The following is a 27,799-nucleotide window of genomic DNA, read 5'->3' on the forward strand; positions in this document are numbered from 1 at the left end:
CTGTCAGATATATACAATTCAATAACCAATACTTTGGTACTTACAATTCAAACATTATACTTAAGTTCAATCACATTAATAATCGCCATGCAACAGGCAATACAACACTGTACTTATAAAAACAATTAATGAAAGACTGCATCTCCAAAACATAAGAACATCTCCATACCTGCAACACAGAAATATGGATCTGATCTGCATGTGTGTCATGTGTCTGCCAGTGCACCTCTCCTGACGAAGGAAAAAAGAGTGCACGCTGTTAAAAAAAACTGCCGCGAGTACGCTCACAAGTCGCTAGCGATCAGGCTAACTTAGCATGCTAGCATTTCAGCTGCGTTCTCAGCTAAAATTCATTAAAAACATATATTAGCAAACTCCGCCCTCCACAAAACTTATCCCGAACGAATCTCTTATTGACAAACAAAAATGCTGCGGTTCGGCTGTATTCACATTGCAGCTTGGGCTCTGAACAAACTTTAATTAGCAGAGAGCAACGTGGCAGTGACTTACCTCCGGCCATGCTGAAAGGAGCTGTGACCGGGGCACACATGCACGCGCCTACGTCACTACGCAGCGCACACAGACTCAGATCACACAGGCAGGAGAGTCAGATACAAAACGAAATATTTAATTAAATAAAGGGGTGTTTTGGGTGAAATTCACAAGTATTTAACACATATGTTACATTCACCCCCCCTGAATTTCACCAAAATCACTACACATCTGAATAGTACTGCAATACCAAGAAGTACAACGATGCTGAACTACTATCACCTCCAGACCAGGCAACCCAAGGATCTTATCCATAGTTCAGTTAAAAAACTATCTGTAAGACGGATTAAAAGAAGTTGGATAGGTTGATCAGGCCTCCAACCCTTTCAGAACACAAAGGTGCAGCCTACACCTCATCAAACGTGGTCCCATTAAACACGCACAGTGAGTGCGTCATGATGCCTCAAGGAAATACACATTCCTAATACGCAATGGGATGAGCAAAAAAACAGTCTATGCTAGAGGCCGAGCCTCACGTGGCAGTAACAGGCCCCATGTAATAGGCTTCTGGACCATGTTTTCTATCAGCCTGTTGACTGACTTTACCACCCGACCTGCTCTGGTAACCACTCTGCCTCGAACATTGGCACGGTGAGGGTCATGTCTTGGCAAGTTGGATGGCTGCCCAGGATACGGCCGACCAGAGGTCTGATTCATGTCGGAGCCAAAAACAGGAACAGTCTGTGGAACAACAGCGTCCCCATGACAGGCACCTGGAGCAGAAACTGTGCCAGACTGTGTCACATCAGAGGTAGCGGAACAATCAACCGGAGTAGGAAGAGCAAAGTGCTGGGTCTGACCAGAAGGGCTTGCTGAAGTGTGAGTTGTGCAAGTCTGAGAGTCAGGTAAGGCATTGTCCACGTCCGCACCATCACATGAACCATGCTGACGATCCGTGGACCGTGAGGCCTGCTCTCCTGCCACAGAATCCACATCCACCCCATGGCTCAAATCCGAAAGGACCCACAAGGAAGTCCTTGCTGCAGTAGACTCTGTCTCTAGACTGCCAGGGTCCTCCAGATCCCCACAAGCACTGAGATCCCCCTCACTGGAGAAAACGTCCAGGGACTGACCCCCCAATGCATCCTGAACAGGAAGGAAACTCACGTCCAACAGAAGGTTTCTGTGTACAACCTTACTCTGGCCTGAAGAGTCACTGATCCTATAAATGTGGGTCCTGGGATGTCTCTCCACAACAGTATAAACCCGAGGTTCCCACTTGTCTGCAAGCTTCTTCTTGCCCCGCTTGCCTTTATTGGCAAGCAGCACGCGATCCCCAACATTCAGAGACACACCCTTGATTTTCTTATTGTACTGACGAGCCTGATGCTCCTGCTCAGTGCTGGTGTGCTCCTGGGCGATCTTGGCAGCCTCAGACAAGTATGACAGAAGAAGCTTGGAGTAGCTGTTAAAGTCCACCACAATGGGATCATGCAAAACAGACTTGAACATAACGTCGACCGGTAGTCGTGGGACACAGCCGAACATCAAGTAGAATGGGGCATATCCAGTAGTCTCGTGAACAGTTGCATTATAAGCAAAGGTCAATGTCTGAATCTGCTGCGGCCATTCCTGTTTGGCTCTGAGAGGGAGAGCTTGCAGCATATTGCCAAGTGTGCGGTTGAACCGCTCCGTGCCACCATTGCCCATAGGGTGATAAGCAGTAGTGTGAGACTTGGCAACGCCTGAAATCTGCAGAAGCTCAGAAAACAATTCACTCTCAAAGCTGGGACCTTGGTCTGAGTGGATACGCTCAGGAAAACCATATACACAAAAAACAAAGTCCCACAACTTTCTGGACACCTGCTTGGCAGTCTGATTCTTGCACGGGAAAGCAAAGGCCATCTTCGTGAAGTGGTCAGTCGCCACAAGCACATCAACAGAGCGCTTCTTTTTGTCTTCTGCTGACCAAAAGTCAATCCAGATGAGCTCCATGGGAGCAGAGGTCTTAATGCTCTCTAATGGGGCTCGTGCTGCAGGCTCTGGAGTTTTGGCGAGTATGCACCTTCCACAGCACCGAACATGCTCCTTCACATCCCTCTCCATATTGGGCCAGAAAAAACGTTGCCTTGCTAGGTGGAGGGTCCGAACTTGACCCTGGTGCCCTGCCAAATCGTGGACACCTTTCAAGGCCTGCGCCCGTAAATTCGCTGGCAACACCAACTGGAGTCTCTTTGTTTTGCTCACAGGGTCTCTCGTCTCCCTGTAGAGAATGCCATCCCGGATCTTGAACCTCTCCCAGTGCTTCAATAAGGCCAGTGCCCTGGAATCCATATCATGTCTCTCACGCCTGGAAGGGCGCCTCCTGCGGGCTATGAGTGGCAGGACAGCGGAGATGACAGGATCTTGAAGTTGGTGGTTCTCCAGCTCACAGAAGGTAAGTGATGGCAGTACATCATTGCCAACTGGTTGCAACTGCTGAACAAGGTGGAGAAGGGAGACAGCTCTATTCTCCGCAGCGGTTTCCCAGTAATCATGGTGAACCAAGGTAGCCTTGACTTCCGACAAACCGTAGGAATCTTCTGAGGTCAGAGCTGGAGCAGGTTGTTGGGCAACCTGAAGATTTTGGACACCAAACCTGAAAGCGTCCTGCACCTCATGAGCCGCCGCACCTTCTGCATTCCGCACCAAGTCCCCATAGGGCTCCTGAAGTAAGCGCCCACCAATAGAATAGGTGAAGGGGTCACGACTGAGTGCATCTGCTACAACATTCTTTCGACCTGGGATGTACCTCAAATCAAAGTTGTAGGATGACAGCTTGGCCACCCACCTTTGTTCATAAGCGTCCAGCTTGGGCTTGGTCAATATATGAACGAGCGGGTTGTTGTCAGTCCACACTGTGAACTCGTGCCCCTTCAACCAGTGGCTGAACTTTTCAGAGATGATCCACTTCAGTGCCATGAACTCCAGGCGATGGGCTGGGTATCTCTGCTGTGACCTGCTTAACGCTTTGCTCGCGAAAGCAATAGGGCGTGCCTTATCCCCGTCGATAGGCAATTGTGATAAAACCGCTCCCAGTCCATCCAGAGAAGCATCCACAGACAAAATGAACGGTCGTGAAAAGTCAGGATGAGCCAACACGGCACAGTTAAGGAGGTCATCCTTCAGTTTATGAAAGGCCTTGTCACACGCAGGACTCCAATCTGCAGCAGTCAACTTCCTGAAGATGCCAGCACCCCTCCCAGCCTGACTAGTCCGTCCCTTCCTCTTCTGGCCAGCCGTCAGAGCAAACAGAGGCTTGGCAATGGCTGAGCAACCAGGAATGAAGCACTGATAGAAAAAGACCATGCCTAAAAAGGACTTAATCCTTTTCACAGAAGGAGTGCAACCATCCTTCTCCATCAGAGCTTCCTTTGGCATCTTGGAAATCACTTCCACCTTAGCTGGGTCCACAGCGACTCCGGTTTGGTCGATGACATGACCAAGAAACTTGACTGACTTTCGCAGCAGATGACACATCTTTGGACTCAGCTTGAGATTGTTGTCTCTCAACCTTTGAAAAACAGCTCGGAGCCGGCACAGGGATTCCTCTTCAGTGGGAGCAAAGACCAGGAGGTCATCCAAGTAGCAGAGCAGACTGGTGAAGTTAAGGTCACCAAAGATGTTCAGCATCATGCGCATAAATGAAGCTGGGCTATTGCAGAGCCCTTGTGGCATCCGGTTGTATTCGTACAGGCCAACAGGTGTTGTGAAAGCGGTGTACTTCTTATCCTCCTCACACATTGGAATGTTGTAAAACCCGGAAGTTAAATCCATCGTGCTGAAGAAGGCATTGCCCCCAAGCGCGGCAAGGCAATCCGCTTGGTGAGGGAGTGGGTGCGCATCCTTAAGAGTTCGCGCATTCAACCACCTGAAGTCCGTACAAATCCGCAATCCACCGTCCTTCTTCCAGACCATGACGAGGGGGGATGCATACTCGCTGATGGATTTGCGAATAATCCCTTTCTCCTCCATGTCAGTGAGTACCTGCCTTAGTTGTTGGTAATGAGCAGGGGGCAATCTTCTGTAAGGCATGCGGAATGGGCGTTCATCAGTCAGGTGGATCCGATGTACAAAGCGTTTAGCTTCGCCACAGTCAAGCGGGTGTCTAGAGAAGATGTCCTCATACTGCTCAACTAGCTCAACAAGCTCTCTCTTTGAATGTAAGCTGGCATGGCATGAGTCAATGTCAAGATCACCCAAACCGAGGGAACACAACCTGTCATTCAAGTCAGCCTCAGTAGCAGCTGGCCCACTGACTGGTATCTGGGCCATACTCGCCATCTCGCAGGAGTCCTGCGGGAAATCAAGGTCCTCCACCACAAGGCAAGATGAAACAACAGCAACCCTCGAGTTGCGTTTCAAGGTTACTGGTTTTGCGGAGAGATTGGTCATCTTCAATGGCACCCACCGATCACCCCACATGGATGTGATCACCCGGCCAACAAGAACATCTTTCGGCCCAGACCCAGAGGTGCAAGGTTCCACGATGATCGTGCTGCCTGGAGAGACTGGCACATTGCTGGGCAGCCTGCCCCATACCAGATGCTCACACTGTGGGAGTAGTGTCACAGCACGAGGCAGTTTCACAGTGCCAATTTTGTCAGGAACCTCCTCACCCCTCCATCTGGTGGTGCACGACATCATGTCCAAGAAGTGCTCATAGTCAAGGAGTGAGTGCTTGCTCCCCACAGACACAAGCTTCCAATAGTCATCAGAATGTTTCATAACTCGCATCAGGTACTTGAGGACATTGGAGCCAATGATGAGCTCATCACGCTGGCCTGACACTACCAAAACTGGCACAATGCATTTCACACCGTGGACAGTAAGTGTCAAGTCATAAACGCACTTTGGGCGGATCTGCTTCCCACCACAGCCAACCAGCACAATACGTTCTGCTGACTGCGGTTCACTCACAAGAGCTCCAGCTTCTCTAAGCGACTTCTCGGCCCCCTCACTCATAGTGCAAGCCATGGACCCGGAATCCATCATGCCCCTCAAGTTAACCTTGTCATTCACTGCAACTTGGGTATAGAATAATTCACTGAATGTAGGCACTACTGCTGGTCCCTGAACCACGACACGGTATCCCTCTGGCGTTGTCGAACAGGTGTTGACATAAAGAAGTTCAAGATCCGATTCATCAGGATTGAGGGTATTAGGTTCATCCCCCACACTGCCCCTCTCCAAGTGTGGGTGATTCAGTTTTCCGAAGGCCAACTCTGCCTCGCAGCAGCTCCGGCCTCCCGTTCCTCACGACGACTGTGACAGTCCTTTTTCCAATGACCAGGAGCAAAGCATGCAAGACAGAGATTCTCTCTCCTGCAGTGCATGTGAGTGGAATGACCAGTGTTGCCACAGACCTGACAACTCTTCTTAAGGAAGGGCCCGCGGTTAAAACGCTGTGAAGTTGCAGATGCCGGGGCTGCAGACTGCACATTCTGACATGCCATCACGCGATCCAAGAGGCTGATCAGAGCGCGCATGCCAGTCACATCAAAAGCTTGGGTGTTAGTCGAACCAAGCTCGCAACCAACTGACTGCTGAATAGACTGAGTGGTCACAGGACATGTTGGAGACTGCTGGAACTGAGGAGTAGGTGTAGACACCGGGCAAGAAGACACTGATGTCCCAGAGAGACAGGCTGTCGAAACATCAGTTAGAACTGGAGTGAAGCAAGCTGGTGTGGGCGAAAGCTGACAAGCGAGGTTTGAGGCTGGTGCTGTAGGCTGAGACTGCAAGGCGGCACTGGCCTGCACAGGCTGTGATGCCATCACTTCTTGAGGCACAATAGAGCAGTTGTGGCTAACCTCTTGCCTCTGTGAGGTGTGGAAACTGCCCTGACTGCGTGCCCTGAGTTCACGCTGGAAGCTATCAATGCGTTCTTGAACCTCAGTGGTTGTCCACTCCTCAGCTGCTTTGATGCTGAGCCTGTTCAAGAGGATGGGGTCAGGGCAATACTTGATGAACATCATCGAGACCTCACGTCCCGGATCCTCAACATTACGCCCCTGCCTACGCAAGCACTCGTCAGCAACGTCAATTATTTAGCCTTATCCAATATTCCATCACTCCCTCACGTTGTAATGGTTTAGTGTTACAGAAGTCAGCCATAGGCATAGAAGAGTAAGTCAACACACTAAAGTGCTGTTTCAGAATGTCAAAGATCAATTCAGGAACCTGGACATGGTCAAGTGAGGGGTTGTGACGTAGGGTGACCTTCACTACATCCTTAGCCTTCCCCATCAACCTAGCCAATATGTCACGTGATTGCTGATCTGTTGGTGTGTTGCGTTTTACAAAGTACATTTCCATCATTTCCACCCATCACCGTCACCCCTGAAAACTGGGGGCTCCTTGACGTCTGATTGCAAGACAAGTTTCACCCCAGACAAATTTAGCTCAGGGGGTCCCTGCTCAGCCTTAGAGGCTTCAGTAGGCATACTGGTCCTCTTATCACCTTGCAGCTGGGCTACAATGGACTGACCAATCTGATTGGCCAAATCTGAGATGAGTGTACTCAACTCAGCATTGGCAGCTGTCTGCGGGGTCTGAATGTCACAGGGAGGAACCTGGAGACGAGTGGAACAAAACTTGGGAGCAAATGACACACCAACTTTAGGTGTCTGAAACCCATCCCCAAGAAACCACCCTCGCCCCAAACCAACATTAGAGGAAACCTCCCCATCAGGAACACCAGTTGCCTCTGAACCAGATGCTGACTCCATAATGATGAATAAAGCACAATCACAAAAAAAACACAAGATTCAAAATAGCGTAACTGTACAAAAGCAAAAACTTAATGTCAATCAGGATCAGAATTGAGCAGATTAAATGTCCAAGCTCATTCAAAAAGTCCCACACAAGTTAGGAAAAACAACCAACTTGGAACAAGGGCAATTGCGAAGAGCTCCCCACGGCGATCGAGATGACGTCGATGCTTGATGGATCCAAAGGGTCACGGCACCAATGTAACCCGTTCAAGTGTTACACCTGCTGTCGTTGCGTTGTGTTCTGGCGTGAAAGTAAGAGGCAGGAGACAGTACTGGGTCTTTGGCTCTTTACTGTACGTCTGCAACACAGAAATATGGATCTGATCTGCATGTGTGTCATGTGTCTGCCAGTGCACCTCTCCTTCGGCCATGCTGAAAGGAGCTGTGACCGCAGCTTCATTAATACTACAATGATATAATAAATCAAATACATCAAATTGTTTTAACACCTTAACTTAAGCTCTCAAAAACAAAAAGCACAAAATAAATAATATGTCACTGAAAAATCATCAAAAACAACTTATAAGAACAATAAACAAAATAATTCAAAAACAAATAAACTGTCAGATATATACAATTCAATAACCAGGACCCAATACTTTGGTACTTACAATTCAAACATTATACTTAAGTTCAATCACATTAATAATCGCCATGCAACAGGCAATACAACACTGTACTTATAAAAACAATTAATGAAAGACTGCATCTCCAAAACATAAGAACATCTCCATACCTGCAACACAGAAATATGGATCTGATCTGCATGTGTGTCATGTGTCTGCCAGTGCACCTCTCCTGACGAAGGAAAAAAGAGTGCACGCTGTTAAAAAAAACTGCCGCGAGTACGCTCACAAGCCGCTAGCGATCAGGCTAACTTAGCATGCTAGCATTTCAGCTGCGTTCTCAGCTAAAATTCATTAAAAACATATATTAGCAAACTCCGCCCTCCACAAAACTTATCCCGAACGAATCTCTTATTGACAAACAAAAATGCTGCGGTTCGGCTGTATTCACATTGCAGCTTGGGCTCTGAACAAACTTTAATTAGCAGAGAGCAACGTGGCAGTGACTTACCCCCGGCCATGCTGAAAGGAGCTGTGACCGGGGCACACATGCACGCGCCTACGTCACTACGCAGCGCACACAGACTCAGATCACACAGGCAGGAGAGTCAGATGCAAAACGAAATATTTAATTAAATAAAGGGGTGTTTTGGGTGAAATTCACAAGTATTTAACACATATGTTACAACTGCATCGTCCATCCACAGGGTTTGCAGGGCTGGCTCAATCAACTGCTGTCACACCACTAAGATGTTTTCAGAAATACGCAAGCAGGAGATGTTGGATGCTATATTACTACTCGTATAATACTTGTAACTCTGTAGCAGACAACAGTTTGATGAAGTGCCATGTTCCTGCTTCCCTGCTTATGTCCTTGTCTAGTCTTGTGTTTTTTGTCTTTCACTCCCTGGAACACTCTCTCACAGTCTGTATCTAAAACCTAAAGAGAACTATGGATTTGATCAACTGGTCTCTGAATGCTATTGACACCCTCTTCTCCACGAGAAGTCTGGGCTCGGGAGAGCCCGAGTGCCCTGGAGGGATCTTCCCTGCCGGATACGCGATGGACGGGTGGCAGACATGGAGGATCGTGTGCCTGGCGGGACTGTCGACCGAGGACGCTGAAGATATCTACCTATTCGGAACCATGATAACAGGGTTCTTGCTGATCGGAGCTGGCCTGGCCCTGGCTTATCAGAGAATTAAGAAAGCGGAACCGGCTGTCCAAACCGCCACAAAGCTGCCCGCTGAGATTGACTTGACGGGACGAGGTGCGGGTTTTGAGAAAGGGCTCACAGACAGGGACATGGTCAAGAGCTTGGAGGCAATTGCGGCTGCAGTGAATACTCAGAATAACATCTCTGAGCGGATATTGGGACACATCAGGGAAGAATCCGCTCAAATCAACAACTATGGGCGGAAGTTGGAATACATCACGGATCAGTTGGCTGCGGTCGCGAGGTCTCAGAATCTGCTCTGTGAGCAAAAGAGTGACAAGATCTCGGATTCGAAGGTAAATAACATCATGGAAAAACTCGTAGCTATCCAACGGATGATGGAGGGACCAGTGTCGGAGTGCTAAAAGAAACAGCTCGAAATTCTCATGAGTTGGTTGGAAGACAATTGCTATTATAATCTGGCTACCCCTCCAGCGCCAGCTGCGGGCTCAAGGCTGGAGCCGATCAAAACAATCCCTGATAACGACTATGTTGAGACTGTTCCTTCCCATCCCATGCAAGGCCACCTGGGTTGGCTGGAAGACTGTTTACTTAGCCTGGCAGGGCGAAGGACACTGTCTCAGCTGAACTCTGGACACGCACACACATACATATACTGATACTGATAAGCACGCACCGACGCATCACCCTCCCTACCCCGGATCCAACGCCACCTCCAACGCTTACCTCCCCTCTGATGTGGACATCGGGTCAGCTGGAGGCGCAGTCGAACGATTGCAGCGGTCCCAGATCAGATGTACACACTGGAACTCTTTCCCATGTTGCTCGTCTGTGTTTTATTGTGCTATGGTGTGTTGATATCTGTGCATTCCTGTATTATCCTTTTGTGTTACACATTTCGATGTTTTTTTCCTCGCTACCTAGCCTGACCTGTCTCCCCAATGTGATGTTGTGTAATGTATGTACGGTCGGCAAGGTCTGTCATCTCGGTTGCGGGCAAAAGACCTGCAACTGACAAATAAAGGCTATCTCATCTCATGTACAAAAGAAGCCAAACCATTAGATTCTATGAGTTTTAAAGAGATTTAGTTTGTATATTTTATATAATAAATTAAATGTGTACGAATGAGCGGCAATAGTTCAGTCACTGAAATTATCCATGAAATGAGCTAAATAATTCCTAAATGCTTGTAGATTAAAGGGAATTATTTTTACCTGGATATGATTGTCTCTGATGAGCCTAAGGTACAAAACATGCCTATGGTAAAGTTTTTCTAGCTCCTCGAGACTTAAAAATGTACAAAAAAACGGAACGACATTTCTGGGTCCATTTTAAAGTTTTCAACCAGGTGCGCATAAATAGCTGGCATCATGACACTGATTATATCTCACACCTTTTTGTACTCACTATACAACTTTTTTGATCAGATCCTCGAGTATTAATATGTATACCTGACACATGCATTCATACAAAACAAGTCGACCATCAGGATACCTGAGCTAAGGAAATCCTCGAAAGTTGGTTCATCTGGACGTAGCAGTTTCCAAGTGACTCCTTCAGGCGACTGAGGAAGTCATGAATTTATGAGTGATGAAACATTTCCCCCATTAAAAACCCTAGGTCTAGTTGAAGAGAATCAACTTTTAGGAAATAATCAGATAGCGTCAAACACCATACAAATCAAGTGAACACCAAGTAGTTGTTTCTGTTATACTTTTGACTTGAGGTCTGCCTGAAGGACTAGTGATGCGCGATTCATGAACGAATCGTTCAGTACTCGAGAATCACTTTACTGACTCATGAATCATGATTCACAAGCCCAACTGACTCACTGACTCATCCCTCTTGCTGTTAGCAGCAATATATCTAGCTTATAATTAAAATTGTGGAGAAAAACACAACATCCAGTATCTTAACAAAAACATTTCTGCTCTGAACTGGAAGAAAAAACCCTGTGTAGAAGCTCACATCAAGACAATAGCTCCTCGGTTCACAGTAGCATCGCTCAGCTAACATGCTAACAGCACATTTGAGCTACTCACCCCCTCCTTTCCTGTGCTGAATCATAGAGCGAGCGAATCACTCAGGACTCGCTCACCCCCTCCCTCCTGTGCTGAATCATAGAGCGAGCGAATCACTCAGGACTCACTAACGCCCTCCCTCCTGTGCTGAATCGTGGCATAAGCGAATCACTCAGGACTCACTCACCCCCTCCCTCCCTGTGCTGAATCGTAGCATAGACAAATCACTCACTCACTCACTCACTCACCCCCTCCCTCCTGGCTCACAGCTTCTTCTTCTTCTTCTTGGTTGGCAACCAATGTTAAGGCGCATTACCGCCCCCTGGCTCACAGCTCAGTGGACATTTAGATGAGAAAATATATACTCGACACATTTAAGGAAAATACTAATAAAATAAAAATAAACAAAATAAATGTTCCCTTGAGAAATTTTTTTGCTCTTTTTTGCTTTATAGAACAGTTGTTTTCTTTTAGAATCACTCATCTTAGCAGTAGGATATACATGAAAAGAGAAAAGAAATTAAGTTTGAGTGAAAATGTACATTTTTTGCACTCTCTGGTCAACTGACTCAGTGAATCAAATGACTCAAAAAACCTGATTCACTGTATGGGTAAAAGTATAGTCTTGCATTCATTCTCTGATGACCACTGAAACACAAAAGGACCCAAGTGGATGCAGAAAGACAGACTAACACTTATGTTAGGTGTCATGAAATTAATTAAGCAAGCTGACTGAATATTCACAACTATGCACTAAACATTGTGACTGTGTGATATATCTATAAAGTACTAAGAATGTTTGGTACCATAAGTAATTGCAGCCTTTAAAATTATTGGTTCCATAGTCCACAGGGTGTTTACCCTATTTTTAGGACATTAATACATTAAATAGATATTGGTTAGATCTATTTGAAAATGAATAATTAACTTCTGTTGGTGGTTTGCTATACATACTGGAGTTAACAAGAGGAAGTTGGCATTAGGGCTGCTCAATTAATCGAATTTTAATCGTGATTACGATCTGGGCTTTCAACGATCATTAAAAATGACTGAGCCGATTATTAGCTCCTCCTTTCGCGCTGCTCCGTGTGGCAAATCGAGCGCACCTCTCTGCGTTTCGAACACGCGTCACAACAATTAAGAGGACCCGAGGGAAGCTCGGAAAGCTCGGAAAGCTAAGCAGAAGTTATTTGGAGAGGAGAGGATAATGGCTGCTGAAGAAAGAATGCCGTTGGTTGAAAAAAGGTAAAACGACTTAAGTGGTGTGGAAACATTATGGGTTCGCGGAGTCAGACGTGGATCAAGTAGACAGTGTGGAAACTTTGCTACGGTGTCGTAGCTGCACCACAGAGCAACACTACAAATTTATTCATTCATTTGAAGACCGCTCACAAAGTGACATACGATCAAACAATGAAGGAACATAAAGAAAAAACTTTTGACAACACCTGCTTCATCCTCACAGACCTCCATTCACGCTACCCTGTACAACGCGACTAAATATCCCACCAGCTCCCAGAGACACAAGGAGATAACAAACGCGGTAACGTTTTCCTCGCCAAAGACCACTGCTCAATTAACACAGTGAACAACCAGTATTATGCAGTATTTTGAAGTTCACTAAACATAGATGTTTACATTTTTCATATTGCAAACATTTGCACTGTTATCAGTATTTGCACACTATTTTATATTATTTTTTGACATCTTTAAAGCCATTATTCAATACATTGTTATTGTTAAATAAATATCGTCAAATAATCGAGATCTCAATTTCAGTGAAAATAATCGTGATTATCATTTTTGCCATAATCGAGCAGCCCTAGTTGGCATATACCTAATTTTATAGTAGCCAAACCACAGGAAATAGATGTCTCAAAGGAAACTGCTTATAAAAGCCACAGAGGGAACTGCTTTTTCATACTTCCTTGGTTTAAATTTAAAAAAAGTATTTGTATTACAAGCAGACTGTAACAGATCACTGTGATGGCTACTTTGACTACTGGGGGAAAGGAACACAAGTCACAGTAATTTCTGGTAAGTAACAACCTAATCTGTTTTGAGTGAGCACAATTCTGTATTTGTCATTTAATGAAAAATTGGTTACACTGTGTGCTTAATTGACATTGGCGGTAAAGTAAAACATCTGTGTAAATAACAGGTTTATCCAGTTTATTAGGTTAGTGTAATCACGTGAAAAAATATTTTTGCACTGAAGTACAATTGAAATCTGTCACTGTGACTACTTTGACTACTGGGGAAAAGGAACCACTGTGACTGTCACAACAGGTAAAATAATATATGTATTTTTTTTCTACAAAAATTTTTTTAAATCCTTTTTAATTGATTAAATTAGGACTTCGGTGGCACCAACAGAGCTTTAAAGGAACTTGTTTTTGTGTGTTGGATATACTGAGATATTACACTGTGATGATGCTTTTGATTACTGGGGAAAAGGAACAATGGTCACTGTCACAACAGGTAAGACAAGCTTCATATACTCCTTATTAAAAAGGTTAAACTTTCACAGTTTAATTTGACATATTTAAAAGTTCAGTGTGGTTGTTTTTTGTATGGTGCATATTTTTGAGATTTTATACTAGACACTGTTTTGGACTACTGGGGATAAGCCACAACCAGGTAACGGGATCTGATTTATTTTTCTTTAATGTTGACATTTAAGTTCAAAAACACTGTGAAAACCATGCACTGTTTTAATTTCTGGTTTATTACAAGGCTACAGTCTGTTGCCATGATTTTAACTCTGGTGATTAAAAACTTTGTGACCTTTAATTGGAACATAACTATGTAAAAAATTATTGAGTTTAGAGTGGTTCTAATTATTTCAAAAGTCAGAAAAATTTTACAAATTAACAGGATATCTGAGAAGTTAGTTTTTGTGAGAGGTGCAAACGACTCCGTTAACTGTGATAACTGGGCTTTCGACTACTGGGGGAAAGGTACAATGGTTACAGTCACAACAGGTAAGGCAATTGAAATATGTCCTTAATCTTAAGATTTTGAGTTAAAAACTTTGATATTTTCCAAAGAAACAGTGATTCAGTGTACAGTGTATTCCCACTGTATTTGTAAAATACTGCAAGTCGAGCATGTGGTAATTTGAAGACTCAGTTTAAACACTTGGTGGTGAAAAACAGGTTTAATTCAGTCTTTTGAATCTCAATTTGCACAAACAACATGAAGAAAACCAAGTATGCCAAGATGGAAAGTCTGTTTTTGTATGAAGTGGTGAATAACTTGTTAGATTGTGACTACGCTTTTGACTACTGGGGAAAAGGCACAATGGTCACCGTCACATCAGGTATGAATTTGATGTATTTTTCATTAAAGACAGAATTTTTTTTATCGACTACGACAATTTTGATACATCAATTGGGATAAATTCAGCAAAGTAAGTCATTATTGGAACACGTTGTAGCCAAAAGAGCAAAGAATTTGTAAAAAAAAAATCAAAAAACAACATAATTTATTCATGTTAGTTATAACTATATCAAGAAGTAAGTGTTTTAAACTTATTTTAAGACCAAAATTGGAATGTCATAGTAATTAATTTTTGTAAGAAGTAAGACAAGACTCGGTTAACTGTCACAAATGAGCTTTTGACTCATAAGAAAATGGCATCAAGATAAAAATGTCATCAGGTAAGACTTATCCTATTTAAAATCTGCATAGGATATGTTTCGGATAGAGAAATCCATTTTACAAGTTATATTATAACTTCCCATTATGTGAAGTTTTACTTCAAAATACAGTTATGTTAATGTACATTTATTGTGAAAAATATTCTCAAACGTGATAATGTCAAAATGGGTATAATTTGGTGATTTAATAGGATTTTAATCTAGTGGGATTAAAAAATGTCGAATTAGACTTTTTCCATATCAAGAATAGATTAGCCTTTTGATATTATGAAAGAACTAGATTCAGTACTGTGCTACGGTGCTTTTGACATTCAGGAAAGGGGACAACAGTCACTGTTTCATCAGGTAAGAATACCATCTCATTTCAGAGATCACTGCTTAAGTTGGATAAGATTTATTGTGTTTTTGTAAGAATTTGCCATCAGCACTGTGAAAGGACATTTAACAACTTTACACTATGCTTTACTAATGATTTCTGTTCATGTTCTACATTTAAAATAATGTTCTAATTTATGTGTTGAATAACAGAAAAGTTAAACTTATAATACTATTCGGGGAGGCTGATGAACAAACTGCCTCTAAAAAAATGTTGCACGGAAGGATTCAGGCACTTGAAATATTTTTGTATTGTACATTTAGAAAAGGTAATGTCTTCACGCTGGCCTTTATTAAACGAAATGGTCCGCTCATGTGTTTTCTCTTTAATCAGTTCTAAGAGAAAATATGTGGTATATTATTGTATTTCTATTCTGGTATTCTAATTAGTGTTGTCTCCCCTTTCTTAGAAACTAAAACTGCACCCACTGTGTTTCCTCTGGTACCATGTGGTTCTGAAAGTGGAGATACGGTCACTCTTGGCTGCCTTGCCACTGGCTTTAACCCTCCTGCAGTGACTTTCTCATGGAACAAAGACAGCAATCCCTTGACAGACTTCATCCAGTACCCTGCAGTACAAAAAGGCAATGTTTATACTGGAGTCAGTCAAATCCAAGTGAGCAGACAGGACTGGGATGGACAACAGAATTTTCAATGTGCTGTGAACCACACTGCTGGAAATGCAGAGACTCCTATCACAAAACCACGTAAGCCTCATGCTAAGTCACATTTGTGTTATTTTCTGAACATTATTTACAATTACTACATGACAGCATTGATAATACATTCCAAAGTTAAACAATTTGAATGAATTTAAAATTTTACAAAAATTAGAAGCACTTTTGCAAGACCTAATAACCATTGAACTGATGTGTAATGCATTATCAAATGCAGTAACCTTTTTCAAGTTGTTCTTTTTTTGTTAGTTGTTTTCAGACCAGTAATTACAGTTACTCTTAAATTATTACTGAGCTACACCTAGTGATTGCTACCTCTGATAAGAACACAAGTTAGCTCTCTTTAGTTCTCTATTTTATTAGTTTTGATGTTTTTGGTAGTGGAAGCAGTAATAAGGCCATTTTGAACTGCTAACATTGACAAAATAAATCTGAACATAAAAAAGGAATTATTGTTTCAACCTTTAAAAAAATATTATATTTAAATATGCTGTTTGTGTCAAATAACCAACATAAAAGCAAATATTTTGCCTTATTAAATAGCACAACTTATTCTTACATTTTTCTAAATTTATAAATAGAATGCTCAGTCATTTTATTTTGTTACTACTTTAATCTAACAAAATCGATATAGTACAAACACAGTATCACAGTTTCCCTCAACTTCTGTATCATGCTTTTGCATACATACATGTTTGTATGTCTTTGTATTTCAGAGAAGGTGTCTAAGCCGAATCCACCTGTGAACAACACAGTAGGTGAGTAACTCATAGTTTTTTGTTTTTTTTAAAAAAACCCAAAACACTTTAATTCTTTAATAAAACAAGGTAAACCCATAAAACCAGGTGAGCCTTATGCATATATATACATATATAATTGATTTTATTAGTTTATTTTAGTTGTCTTGTATTGACATTAAAGTGTTAGTGGTATAACATATTATGAAAGTAGTAGTTTCATTTAAATAATTTTGATGTTTCACCAACTGCAGATCCGACAAACAGTATGTTAAATTCACACACACACACACACACACACACACACACACGCACACACACACACACACACACCTTTCTGTCTGTCTACATATATACATTTGAACTTAGTGTCTTCACTTTAAACTTGAACATAAATCTCTCTGTTTAAATGAGTATCTCTTTCTGATGGGACAGAGCCAACAGTAGCAGTCTACATCCCCCCACAGCTGCACACTGACCTATATAAAGAAATCACTCTGGTGTGTCTGGTCACCAGTACTGTGGATGAGACATATAAAATCGAATGGTCAGAAATGTTTGGAAAGACACAAGGACCTTATGCTACAGCCACCGACGTCCCTGCACAGCAGAGCAAAAATGACAAGAAATGGCGAAGTATGAGTATTTACACCACCAGTAAGGCAAACTGGGACAAAAAAGGTCCAACCAAAGAATACACCTGCCGTGTCGGAGTCGGACCTAACCATATTTCAAAAACAGTGTCCAGCGCCATTGGTAATTCCATAGAATGTAAATGTGACTACTAAGCTTTAAATGTGATATTTTGTGCTTGTGTCATTCTTTGTCTGTGAGAGTTTTCTATATGAAAACCTGTGCACTTGTGATGTCAGTCACTGTGAGACAAAATGTTGTTTTGTTGTCATCATGTTGTTGTTCAGCCTGTCTGAGTCACAGTGTCCAATTGCTTTTATGTGTGCTGTCTGTTTGAAATAAACGTTGCATGGAAACTCTTTGCTATTTGCTATACTCTTTGAATAGCTTGAAACAACATCCAAAAGCAGACATACACATAAACTGTTCCTTTTTTCACTTTTCCATTAACACTACTAACAAAGAGGAAAATCATATTACCCTAATAAACAAATAAAAACATATGCACATAGATCTCCTCTAACCAAGTGTAATGTATCTTCCACTTCTTAGCTGATTTTTGTGATCTGAGTTGGGACGATATCACCGCTGAAGACGATTTTGGCAGCCTGTGGTCCACAGCTTCCTCCTTCATATTTCTTTTTATAGTCTCTCTCTTCTATAGCATAATTATCAGCCTTCTTAAGGTAAATATGCAATTTACATGTTCTGCATTTCAGTTTTATTGAAGTCTGTGAGTTGCAATGTAGGATAAACCCAGTCACAAGAAAATGCAGTAAATGGGAACTCTAAAGAGCACTCAAATATCTTTTTTTTTTAAATCAGGAATTTTAATGTTCTGTTTGCACTTGAAAAGCACACCTTTCTAATGTAAATTATACAATTATTTAGCTTCTTAAAGAAGAAAAAAAAAGACATAAGTTTATTTTAGAAAATTATAGCCTTTAATTTCCATAATATAATCTTCCAGAACTATCTCCTGGAATCAGTAACATTAGGATGTAAATTTAAATTACGTAAATGGGTAAAATAAAAATTGAAATTGCTCTTATTAAGAGACTGTTTTAAACTTTCTGATGTTTTCTTTTTGCAGATAAAGAGATCATAACAAATGGGATGGAATGGGTGCGCTTCATTTCTACTCTATTTTTAAAATATATTTTTCATTTTCTTTTTATGCACATAATCATTTATTTGTTATATTAAATGCCTGTCATATATAAATAGTCAATTAACACATCTGTAAAATGTGTAAAATAGATAAATAAAACGAAACTGCATATTATACTGCATTCTGATATTGATATGACTATTTTTCTGCTCTGGGTTCTGTTGTTACTTTAATTCTTAGTAAACAACCAATGAACTGCTCAAGGAAATAAACATTTAAAAAAACGAAAAGAAAAAACACTACAATGGTCATTTCAATTCTGTAAATACTTCATTACATTAAAGTTAGATTAATAAGATTCAGTAAGAAATATTTGGCACCTTAAATATTAAACAGAATATGAATGTGAGGATGTAATAAACATCGAAAGCATTTTTGATGTTGCTCTATTATTTCTCAAAGTTTCTAAGAATAGCACAACAACATCTGAAGTCAATGTACCGTAAACCTCTGTTATCAGTTAGAGCCTGGAGGTTTTGAGTTTCCTGGTGCACCCCTGGGGCCAAACCTGCACAACTACAACTGTGCACCAACCATTACAACCGTGAATGAATTTCCCTGAAAAACATACTCATCTGGCAGCTTACTGTATATTTACATATCCATAAAATATTTGATTCACACTTACAAATTTCTGTTATCAGTTAAGGCCTGATAGTTTTCAGTTTCTAAAAACAGTCATTATAGAGTTGCTTCTCTGCATCTTTAGGGTCACATCTGCATAGTGGGATGAAGGCCGAGAAACTTAATTATTGATGAATAATCAGAAAGCTGTAGACACCTTAGACACCAAGTGAAGACCAAGGAGTTGTTTCTAATATATTTTTCACACAAGGTCTACTCGAGGGACAACTCGTATTCAATCTCTAATGACATATTTACACCACTTAAACACAAATGGACCCAAGTGGATGGAGTCACGGATTAAGAGCTGAGAACCATAAGGTAAAAGAAGCATGTATTTAAATGTACACTTGTGTTACTACAAATAATTTCAACCTAAATTTCTTGGTCATAGTCTAGAGGGTGTTTAAGTAGCTGTAACCCTAACCTTTTCTAAGATACCAAGCCAAAGGTGAAAAGGTGTCATTAGTGTTGATGATAGATACTCCAGTAATAAAATGTAATTTCACCATGAGTAGGAACAATTTGTAAAATTTTTAACAGTAATGGATTCCCTATTTGAAAAAGCAATAAGTAACTTCTACTGTTTATTTTCTATCAAAGTTGGAATTAACAAGAGCTTTAAGAAGGAGGACGTTGACAAGATACCTAATTTTACAAAAGCCAAACCAGAGGAAATGGATGTCCCAAAGGAAACTAAATGGCACAGAGGGAACTGCTTTTTTAGTGAAAAATGTACACTTCATTGATTTAAGTTAATAAACATTTATATTAGAGGAGATTGTAACAGATCACTGTGACTGCTATGGCTATGCTAGCTACTTTGACTACTGGGGGAAAGGAACAAGTCACAATAACCCCTGGTAAATGACAATCTGATCTATTTTGAGTGACAACAAGTCTACATTTGACAGGTGGATGTGAAATAAAATCTTTGTTATACTTTATGCTTAATTTGACATTAAAAAAGAAGAAAAACATCTGCGCAAATGACAGGTTTATTTATTATATATTAGTCTAGTGTAATCATATATAAGGTGACAAAATATTTTTGAACATATTTTTTTTTCTTGCCATGAAAGATTTTTCATTTTCATTACATTTAGACTTCAATGATACCAACAGGGCTTTAAAAGAGCTTATTTTGTTGGATATATCGAGATATTACACTGTAACTCTGCTTTGGTTTACTGGGGAAAAGGAACAATGGTCACTGTCACAACAGGAAAGACGAGCTTTCTGAGTTCATATTGTTCATAATAAAAAGGTTAAACTTTCACATTTTAATTTGACATATTTAGAAGTTCAGCGTGGTTGTTTTTGTACGTTGCATATTTTTGAGATTTTATACTAGACACTGTTTTGGACTACTGGGAATAGGCCACAACCAAGTAAAGGGATCTAATTTCTTCTTCTTTAATGTTGACATATAAGTTCAAAAACACTGTGAAAACCATGCTGTGTTTTAATTTCTAGCGTATTACAAGGCTACAATCTGTAGCCATAATTTTAACTCTGGTGATTAAAAGCTTTGTGACCTCTAATTTAATTGGAACATAACTTTGTAAAAAATTATTGAGTTTAGAGTGGTTCTAATTATTTCAAAAGTCAGAAAAATTTTACAAATTAACAGGATATCTGAGAAGTTAGTTTTTGTGAGAGGTGCAAAAGACTCCGTTAACTGTGATAACTGGGCTTTCGACTACTGGGGGAAAGGTACAATGGTTACAGTCACAACAGGTTAGGCAATTGAAATATGTCCTTAATCTTAAGATTTTGAGTTAAAAACTTTGATATTTTCCAAAGAAACAGTGATTCAGTGTACAGTGTATTCCCACTGTATTTGTAAAATACTGCAAGTCGAGCATGTGGTAATTTGAAGACTCAGTTTAAACACTTGGTGGTGAAAAACAGGTTTAATTCAGTCTTTTGAATCTCAATTTGCACAAACAACATGAAGAAAACCAAGTATGCCAAGATGGAAAGTCTGCTTTTGTATGAAGTGGTGAATAATTTGTTAGATTGTGACTACGCTTTTGACTACTGGGGAAAAGGCACAATGGTCACCGTCACGTCAGATATGAATTGATGTATTTTTCATTAAAGACAGAATTTTTTTTATCGACTACGACAATTTTGATACATCAATTGGGATAAATTCAGCAAGGTAAGTCATTATTGGAACACGTTGTACACAAAAGAGCAAAGAATTTGTAAAAAAAAAATCAAAAAACAACATAATTTATTCATGTTAGTTATAACTATACCAAGAAGTAAGTGTTTTAAACTTATTTTAAGACCAAAATTGGAATGTCATAGTAATTAATTTTTGTAAGAAGTAAGACAAGACTCGGTTAACTGTCACAAATGAGCTTTTGACTCATAAGAAAATGGCATCAAGATAAAAATGGCATCAGGTAAGACTTATCCTATTTAAAATCTGCATAGGATATGTTTCGGATAGAGAAATTCATTTTACAAGTTATAATATAACTTCCCATTATGTGAAGTTTTACTTCAAAATACAGTTATGTTAATGTACATTTATTGTGAAAAATATTCTCAAACGTGATGATGTCAAAATGGGTATAATTTGGTGATTTAATAGGATTTTAATCTAGTGGGATTAAAAAATGTTGAATTAGACTTTTTCCATATCGTGAATAGATTAGCCTTTTGATATTATGAAAGAACTAGATTCAGTACTGTGCTACGGTGCTTTTGACATTCAGGAAAGGGGACAACAGTCACTGTTTCATCAGGTAAGAATACCATCTCATTTCAGAGATTGCTGCTTAAGTTGGATCAAATTTATTGTGTTTTTGTAAGAATTTGCCATCAGCACTGTGAAAGGACATTTAACAACTTTACACTATGCTTTACTAATGATTTCTGTTCATGTTCTACATTTAAAATAATGTTCTAATTTATGTGTTGAATAACAGAAAAGTTAAACTTATAATACTATTGGGGGAGGCTGATGAACAAACTGCCTCTAAAAAAATGTTGCACGGAAGGATTCAGGCACTTGAAATATTTTTGTATTGTACATTTAGAAAAGGTAATGTCTTCACGCTGGCCTTTATTAAACGAAATGGTCCGCTCATGTGTTTTCTCTTTAATCAGTTCTAAGTGAAAATTTGTGGCATGTTATTGTATTTCTATTCTGGTATTTTAATTAGTGTTGTCTCCCCTTTCTTAGAAACTTCAACTGCACCCACTGTGTTTCCTCTGGTACCATGTGGTTCTGAAAGTGGAGATACGGTCACTCTTGGCTGCCTTGCCACTGGCTTTAACCCTCCTGCAGTGACTTTCTCATGGAACAAAGACAGCAATCCCTTGACAGACTTCATCCAGTACCCTGCAGTACAAAAAGGCAATGTTTATACTGGAGTCAGTCAAATCCGAGTGAGCAGACAGGACTGGGATGGACAACAGAATTTTCAATGTGCTGTGAATCACGCTGCTGGAAATGCAGAGACTCCTATCACAAAACCACGTAAGCCTCATGCTAAGTCACATTTAATCAGTTTATATTATTCTTTTTGACTTACAACAAGTTTACATTAAATAAGATATATTCCAAAGGTCTGATGTGTAATGCATTATCAATTGCAGTAGCCTTGTTCAGTACAAGTTGTTCTTTTGTTGTTAGTTGTTTTCAGACCAGTAATTACAATTACTCTTAAATTATTACTGAGCTACACCTAGTGATTGCTACCTCTGACAAAAATACAAGTTAGTTCTCTTTAGTTCTTGATTCTTTTGGTTCATGGTTTTGATGTTTTTGGAAGAAATTGTACAGGAAGCAAAATTAATTGTAAGTTCAATTCAAGCTGCTTATATTGACAGAGAATCTGAGCATACCGAGGAAAAAATGTTACTTAAAAAAAACTTTAAAAAACTTAAACTTAAAAAAAACCAACCATTATCAGATATGCTGCTTATGTCAAATAAATGACATAAAAGCAAATAATTCTCCTTATTAAATAGCATGACATATTGATAAATATTTCTCATTTCTGGGGTTAGCTTAATTGACAATTCTAAATTGCCCAAAGGTGTGAATGTGACTGCAAATGGTGGTCTTTCTCTATGTCTTAGCCATGAGAAAGACTCACAACCTATTCAGGGTGTACGCTCACTCTCACCCTACGACAGTTAGGATGGGCTCCTGGTTCTTCCATGGAAGATAAGGGATGGTTGGATTTCTACATTTATGAATAGTATGTAAATTTAAATTAATAATTCAATGCTTTTGCATCCATACATTTGTGTACATCTTTGTGTTTCAGACGTGTTTAAGCAGAATCCAACTCTTAAAGTGATTTCCTCTCCTGATGTGGACGGTACCTATACTGCCTCCTGCTTTGCCAAAGAGTTTGCACCAAAGAAACATGACATCAGATGGCTGAAAAATGGAACAGACATCACCAGGAAAATAGATCTGATCAGTACAGTTTCTGAATCAACAAAGGCAGATGGAAAGAAAGTGTACAACGCAGCAAGTTTTTTCACATTAAATTCCAATGATGTGAATGAAGATACTGAATTCACCTGTGTGTTTACGGGAGGCCAAAGTGGATCTTTGAATAAAAGTGACACAGACAACACACTAGGTGAGTAACTGACACTTTTCTTTAAAAAAAAGTATTGTCACTTTGATTTTGTAATGAAATAAAGTAACATCATAAAACTAAGTAAACCTTATGTTAAGTCACATTTAATCAATTTATCTTATTCAATTTGACTTACAACAAGTTTACATGAAAGCACTGACAACATATTCCAAAGTTAAACAATTTGAATGAATTTAAAATTTTACAAAAATTAGAAGCAATTTGACAAGACCTAATAATCACTGAACTGATGTGTAATGCATTATCAAATGCAGTAGCCTTGTTCAGTATAAGTAGGGGGGGTTTTTTGTTAGTTGTTATCTGAACAGTAATTACAATTACTCTTAAATTATTTCTGAGCTACACCTAGTGATTGCTACCTCTGATAAGAATACAAGTTAGTTCTCTTTATTTCTCGATTCTTTTGGTTCATGGTTTTGATGTTTTTGGAAGAAATTGTACTGGAAGCAAAATTAATTGTAAGTTCAATTCAAGCTGCTTATATTGACAAAGAATCTGTGCATACCGAGGAAAAAATGTTTCAACAAAAAAAAAAAATAACCATATTCAGATATGCTGCTTATGTCAAATAAATAGCATAAAGCAAATAATTCTCCTTATTAAATAGCATGACATATTGATAAATATTTCTCATTTCTGGGGTTAGCTTAATTGACAATTCTAAATTGCCCAAAGGTGTGAATGTGACTGCAAATGGTGGTCTTTCTCTATGTTTTAGCCATGCAAAAGACTCACAACCTATCCAGGGTGTATCCTCACTCTCACCTTAAGGCAGTTAGGATAGGCTCCTGGTTTTTCCGTAAAAGATAATGGATGGATGGATTTCTAAATTTATGAGTAGTATGTAAATTGTAATAAATAATTCCATGCTTTTGCATTCATACATCTTTGCTTTTCAGTGGCGTTTAAGCAGAATCCAACTCTTAAAGTGATTTCCTCTCCTGATGTGGACGGTACCTATACTGCCTCCTGCTTTGCCAAAGAGTTTGCACCAAAGAAACATGACATCAGATGGCTGAAAAATGGAACAGACATCACCAGCAAAATAGAGCTGATCACTACAGTTTCTGAATCAAGAAAGGCAGATGGAAAGAAAGTGTACAACACAGCAAGTTTTCTCACAGTAAAATCCAGTGATGTGAATGAAGATACTGAATTCACCTGTGTGTTTACGGGAGGCCAAAGTGGATCTTTGAAAAAAAGTGACAGAGACAACACACAAGGTGAGTAACTGATACTTTTCTTTAAAAAAAAAAAAAAAGAATTGTCACTTTGATTTTTTAATAAAACAAAGTAACACCATAAAACTAGGTAAGGCTTATGCCAAATCATACAGAATTTGTTGTTTATACTTTCATTCAGTTCTAATGTACTGACATGAAAGTGTTAGTAATAGATTTTAAAAGTTACCCCAACATTTAAAGGGATTTAAATATAGTGCAAAAAAATGTAGAAGCAGTTTGATGAGCACTAATAGCTTATACGTTGAGAAATGGCACATCCACAAAGACAGTAGCTTTATTCAGTACATGTTGGATTTTGTGTGGCAGTAACAATTACAAGTAAAGTATTACTGCACTGAAACTAGTGATTGTCACTTCTGAGAAGGATAAGAGTGAGTTCTCTTTAGTTCTCTGTTTTTGGTTGTTGTTGTTTTTGGAAGAAATGATGGTAGAGAATGACTCCACTGAAAGTACACTTTGCATTGCTTATGTTAAAAAATGGTGTAAAAATACCAAGGAAGAAGTGTTTCTACTTAAATAAAAACACATTCAATTCCTTCTTGCATACATACATCTGTGTACATCTTTGTGTTTCAGTGGCGTTTAAGCAGGATCCAACTCTTAAAGTGATTTCCTCTCCTGATGAGCATGGTACCTATACTGCCTCCTGCTTTGCCAAAGAGTTTGCACCAAAGAAACATGCCATCAAATGGCTGAAAAATGGAGCAGACATCACCAGCAAAATAGATCTGATCAGTACAGTTTCTGAATCAGCAAAGGCAGATGGAAAGAAAGTGTACAACGCAGCAAGTTTTCTCACATTAAATTCCAGTGATGTGAATGAAGAAACTGTATTTATGTGTACATTTACGGGAGGCCAAAGTGCATCTTTGAATAAAACTGACAGAGAGAACACACTAGGTGAGTAACTGATACTTTTTTATATATATAAAAAAAAATGTAGGCACTATGATTTTGTAAAAAAACAAAGTAACATCATGAAACCAGGTAAGGCTTATGCAAAGTCATATAAAATTAGTTTTTAGTTGTTTCTGCGAGTTCTAATGTACTGGGATAGAAGTTTTAATGATATATTAAAAAGGTCACCCCAAAATTTGATAGAATATTTAAAACTAAATATAGTACTAAATATTTAAAACTGCAAAAAATGTAGAAGCTATTTGACGAGAACTAATAGCCAATAAATTGAGGTATAACACCTAATACATTAGCTTTTTTAAATAAAATTGTTTTGTTTTTCTCCTCAACAGATGTTTCCACAACTTCCGATCCGAAAAACAGTATGTTACAATTACACACACACACACACACACACACACACACACACACACACACATCAATCTATCCGTCTACATATATACATAACTCAATGTCTTCTATTTAAACTTGTACACAAATGTCTCTGTTTAACTGAGTATCTCTTTCTGATGGGACAGGGCCAACGGTGACAGTTCACATCCTCCCACAGCTGCACACTGACCAGTTAAATCCTCAGGATGAAATCACTCTGGTGTGTCTGGTCACCAGTGCTGTGAAAAAGATGTATCAAATCGAATGGTCAGAAAGTTATGGACGAAATTCTGGACGTTATGTTACAGGCACCAACGTCCCTGCACAGCAGAGCAAAAATGACAAGAAATGGCGAAGCATGAGTCTTTACACCACCAGTAAGCAAAACTGGTATAAAAAAGATCCAACCAAAATGTTCACCTGCCATGTCCGATCTGAACATATTTCAGAACAAGTGTCCAGCGCCCATGGTAATTCCGATGAATGTGAAAATAACTACTAAGCTTTAAATGTGATATTTTGTGCTTGTGTCATTCTTTGTCTATGAGAGTTTTTTGTATGAAAACCTGTGCACTTGTGATGTCAGTCACTGTGAGACAAAATGTTTGCTTTTTGTTGTCATGATGTTGTTGTTCAGCCTGTCTGAGTCACAGTGTCCAATAGCTTGATATGTGTGCTGTCTGTTTGAAATAAACGTTGCATGGAGACTCTTTGGTATATGTGTAGATGAATAACTTGAAGCGTCACAAAAAAATTGTTCCATTTTTCACTTCCGATTAACACCATTAAAGAAGAGAAAAATCGTATTACCCCAATAAACAAATAGAAAACAGATGCACATAGATGTCCTCTAACCAAGTGTACTGTACCTTCCACTTCTTAGATGATCTTTGTGATCTGAGTTGGGACAATGTCATCGCTGAAGAGGATTTTAGCAGCCTGTGGGCCACAGCTTCCTCCTTCATATTCCTCTTCATATTCTCTCTCTTCTATAGCATAATTATCAGCCTTCTTAAGGTAAACATGCAATTTACATTTTCTGCATTTCAGTTTTATTGAACACTGAAGTCTGCGAGTTGCAATGTAGGATAAACTCAATCACAAGAAAATGCAGTACATGAAAACTCAAAAGAGCACTCAAAGATATTTTTTTTTTAATTAAATTAGGAATAAGGAATTTTAATGTTCTGTTTGCACTTTTTAAAAGCACACCTTAACATGAAAATTATACAATTAGCTTTTTAAAGGAGGAAAAAAAATGCGTGTAATTTAGAAATGTTTAGGCTTTAATTTATTCCAAAACTATCTCCTGAAATAAGTAACATTAAGATGTAAATTTAGAGTACATTAAGGTTTACTAGTAATAGTAATTAAATGACTGTTCTTAACAGATTATTTTTAACTTTCTGATTTTTATTTTTTTTGCAGATAAAGAGATAATAACTAATTGGATGGAATGGGTGCGCTTCATTTCTAATCTGTTTTTAAAATTTATTTTTCATTTTCTTTTCATGCACATAATCATTTATTTGTTATATTTAATGGCTGTCATATATAAATACCCAATTAACAGATGTGCAAAATGTGAAAAGTAAGTAAATAAAATGAAACTGCATATTAAACTGCATCTTATGGTCATTTCACTCCTGTAAATGCTTCATTAAATTAAAGTT

General features: G+C 39.5%; 3 protein-coding genes and 2 long non-coding RNA genes across 13 annotated transcripts in view; 3 read left to right on the top strand and 2 right to left on the bottom strand.

Annotated features, from left to right (window-relative positions):
• LOC102076453 (Ig heavy chain Mem5) overlaps positions 1-18,442 on the top strand; it is a 900,359-nt gene extending 881,917 nt beyond the window's left edge. The window contains exons 5-10 of one of the 2 annotated variants that reach the window (XM_025906588.1): positions 13,059-13,110; positions 15,521-15,817; positions 16,504-16,545; positions 16,960-17,280; positions 17,710-17,843; positions 18,251-18,442. In XM_025906588.1, the coding sequence (XP_025762373.1) occupies positions 13,059-13,110; positions 15,521-15,817; positions 16,504-16,545; positions 16,960-17,280; positions 17,710-17,843; positions 18,251-18,265 (861 nt within the window). In that variant the 3' untranslated portion in view covers positions 18,266-18,442. Of the gene's footprint in view, positions 1-13,058; positions 13,111-14,346; positions 14,396-15,520; positions 15,818-16,503; positions 16,546-16,959; positions 17,281-17,709; positions 17,844-18,250 lie in introns of both variants that reach the window. The other variant, XM_025906589.1, reaches the window with a different exon arrangement.
• LOC100709195 (uncharacterized) overlaps positions 1-27,799 on the top strand; it is a 1,346,887-nt gene that overhangs the window by 1,081,303 nt on the left and 237,785 nt on the right. The gene's annotated exons all lie outside the window — the stretch shown is intronic.
• LOC112846698 (uncharacterized) overlaps positions 1-27,799 on the bottom strand; it is a 961,229-nt gene that overhangs the window by 914,549 nt on the left and 18,881 nt on the right. The window lies entirely within an intron of this gene.
• Positions 1-27,799, top strand: part of LOC106096470 (immunoglobulin mu heavy chain) — a 1,110,954-nt gene that overhangs the window by 873,902 nt on the left and 209,253 nt on the right. The window lies entirely within an intron of this gene.
• The window catches only part of LOC112846703 (uncharacterized), a 297,478-nt gene that overhangs the window by 252,412 nt on the left and 17,267 nt on the right, over positions 1-27,799 (bottom strand). The gene's annotated exons all lie outside the window — the stretch shown is intronic.

The sequence above is a fragment of the Oreochromis niloticus genome, linkage group LG4, assembly GCF_001858045.2.
Source record: "Oreochromis niloticus isolate F11D_XX linkage group LG4, O_niloticus_UMD_NMBU, whole genome shotgun sequence".
In the NCBI taxonomy this organism is placed as follows: Eukaryota; Metazoa; Chordata; class Actinopteri; order Cichliformes; family Cichlidae; genus Oreochromis; species Oreochromis niloticus.